The sequence below is a fragment of the Limulus polyphemus genome, unplaced genomic scaffold (assembly GCF_000517525.1).
Source record: "Limulus polyphemus unplaced genomic scaffold, Limulus_polyphemus-2.1.2 Scaffold6906, whole genome shotgun sequence".
Taxonomy (NCBI): Eukaryota; Metazoa; Arthropoda; class Merostomata; order Xiphosura; family Limulidae; genus Limulus; species Limulus polyphemus.
The window spans coordinates 15,239-17,841 of NW_013672516.1; the positions used below are offsets into that span (position 1 = coordinate 15,239).

Sequence of the window (2,603 nt, forward strand, 5' to 3'; positions counted from 1 at the left end):
AATGTATAATACTAAATTTGAATTATAATCTACAATTTGATACCAAATTCATTGACATACGTTATGAAATAATAGCTAAATAAAATGTTGAATGTAATCTACAAACATAATTTTTGTGTGAGCAGCATTGTTTGAAAAAGTTATGTTAACTGATGCAGAGTTGTGATGTATTTAAATTACCTTGAAATTGTTTATGAAAGAATTCTATCAATAGGTAGACTAGTGTAAAGATTACTGAAATCAGAATTTTCTGTTGTTTTAGCCTCAAACTTTAATTCAGGGGAATTACCAATTATAATGAATGGATTAATACCAGTTCTTTCTTTGATAATATTACAGTATTTCTTTGAATAATGTTTAATATATTTCAGACCCTTATCTATTAAAATTGTCAATTCCTTAACCCTAGCATTTTTCATCCCATCAATAAACCTGTATTTGTAAGGTGTGTTTTGTAACTTGTTTAGGTATAACGTTTGATTTAACTAAATGTACACCAGAGTCTGATAAAACTGAAATACTTTCATTTATGATACTTTCTATACCAGTTTTAACATGTTTATAAACCTTGTTACTCAGAGTTTTTAAATCAAACTCAGTTCTTTACATAAAGTTGTAATATAAATCTTTTTACAAATGAAAACAGTTTTTAGCTGCTTTATCTCTGAGAGTTATGACATACCTACTTTGTAAGTAATTTAAATGATCAGTAACATATTTCTTACCCATAACATGTTCATTGTTGTTAATAGTTAATTCTTGTATGTATATTATGCATTCATTTATTGTCTTTAACTTTATTTACTTATTTTCTAAAGTGGATTATTTTTAAATTCTTTCTTACACCACTTATGATTTATGTAAAACTTTATTGAGTGATGTGATGAGTTAAGCTGTAGTGTGTCTAAAGAAGTTTATCTCATTTAATTCTAATAAATCATTGCATGCTCATAGTGCTTATGTGTCAAATTGTATGCAGTTTTATCTAAAACAATTTGCTACATTAGTTTAAGAACTGATATTATTTTATGTGAAAATGATCTGCTTCATCCTTAACCTTTTTTAAACTTGTCAATTTTCTTTAGTTGTCTTTGCAAAATATACTAATTCCTAAAATACACTTCCTTTTGTCAGCATACGTATTGTGAATGTCATAAACCTAGAATTCAGTGTTACATTTTCTTCTGTTAACACCAGGTAGTATGGGATCATAGTGACTCCACACTGGTGTTCTAGGGTTAGATAAAATTACACTTTATAAACTTGATATAGTTCATACCATGACAGTTGTTGTTTGTACAATTTGATAGTATGAGTGGCATCTCAACCACTACTACTGAACAGACCTGATGTATTGGGTGAAAGGCCTCATCAGCACTAGATATAGCAGATATAGTGTGGCTGACATAGAATAATCTCTAATGATGACACATTACAGCAGTTGGTTGGTGTATGTAGCTTTGTACATTTGTCAATTATGCCATTATTCAAGTCACCTAATCTCCATGGTTTCAATCAGTGTATTTTTCTATTCTTAAGTTTCATATTATCAATAAATAATTAATAATTAAAAGGTTTTTATACATTTTTCTTTCTTTATACCATGTGGTTGAAATTTTTGTTGTTGCATCATTGAACAAAAATATTTTGACAGTATTTGACATTTTTTTCATCTTTTAAGTTCAGAGATTTTCTGATGATCTACAATAAGATGTCTGAAACATGCTTCAACCACTGTGTGAGAAACTTAAATCAAAGGGACCTAACAACAGATGAGGTTTGTGCATTTTTATACTATAAGTTTTACCAAAATCTTTATGTTAGTGTTAACATTTTTGAAAATATAAAAACATATGATTTCCTATTCTAAAAAAGAGTTTCATTTGGTTTATTTTGCTTGCCTAACACCATGTGTTTTCTGTGGTTAAACTGATAAAATTTGATCAGTTTGCACACGTATGTACAAAGCACTTACACGCTGACAATTTCTCTTCAGAATTGTTATTTACCTCTCCACAGGGTTGGGAACTTGTGCCTTTGATGAAAAAACTTTTTGTGCCTTCACCAAGACTTTAATTAAACTTTCACCCCTACATGTATTGACATGTACTACACCAATTTATGATGCAATCATCATTAAACTATAGCCCTCCATGAATAGGGGGGGTACACATCCTCCATCCACAGTAAACCTCATGAGCACCTCTATTTCAACCAAGGCTCATTTTATTTCTTGGCACTGGTTTGTTTTGCTGGGAGTTGGCTTAATTTTTGTGGATTTGTCATTTTATACCTTGTAATGCTTAGCGTGTACATGGTGATGAGGATTTGAGCTGCCTGTGGCTCACAGTCGCATGTGATATCAGGGAAGATGTCAGGGCCTCCTTTATCCTTTGGTAGACCTATTCAATCAGGTATATGTTTTATCATTCCTTCACATTTTGTTTGATTCTATTACTGCCCTTCTCTGTGATGAGCTGTAGGGTCAGTTTTAGTGTTCTCTGCACCCAAGAGTAATTTTGGAGGTATGTATACTTCAACCCCCCACATACTTTGGAAGGCCGTGCTTTGGCATGTCCTTGCTCTGACTTCTCTCCACAGGC

General features: G+C 31.4%; 1 protein-coding gene across 4 annotated transcripts in view; it reads left to right on the forward strand.

The window, feature by feature from the left end:
* LOC106474172 (mitochondrial import inner membrane translocase subunit Tim10 B-like) overlaps window positions 1-2,603 on the forward strand; it is a 35,352-nt gene that overhangs the window by 15,125 nt on the left and 17,624 nt on the right. For all 4 annotated transcript variants that reach the window (XM_022402539.1, XM_013934863.2, XM_013934862.2 and 1 more), the window contains exon 3: window positions 1,682-1,777. In XM_022402539.1, the coding sequence (XP_022258247.1) occupies window positions 1,682-1,777 (96 nt within the window). The remainder of the gene's footprint in view (window positions 1-1,681; window positions 1,778-2,603) is intronic.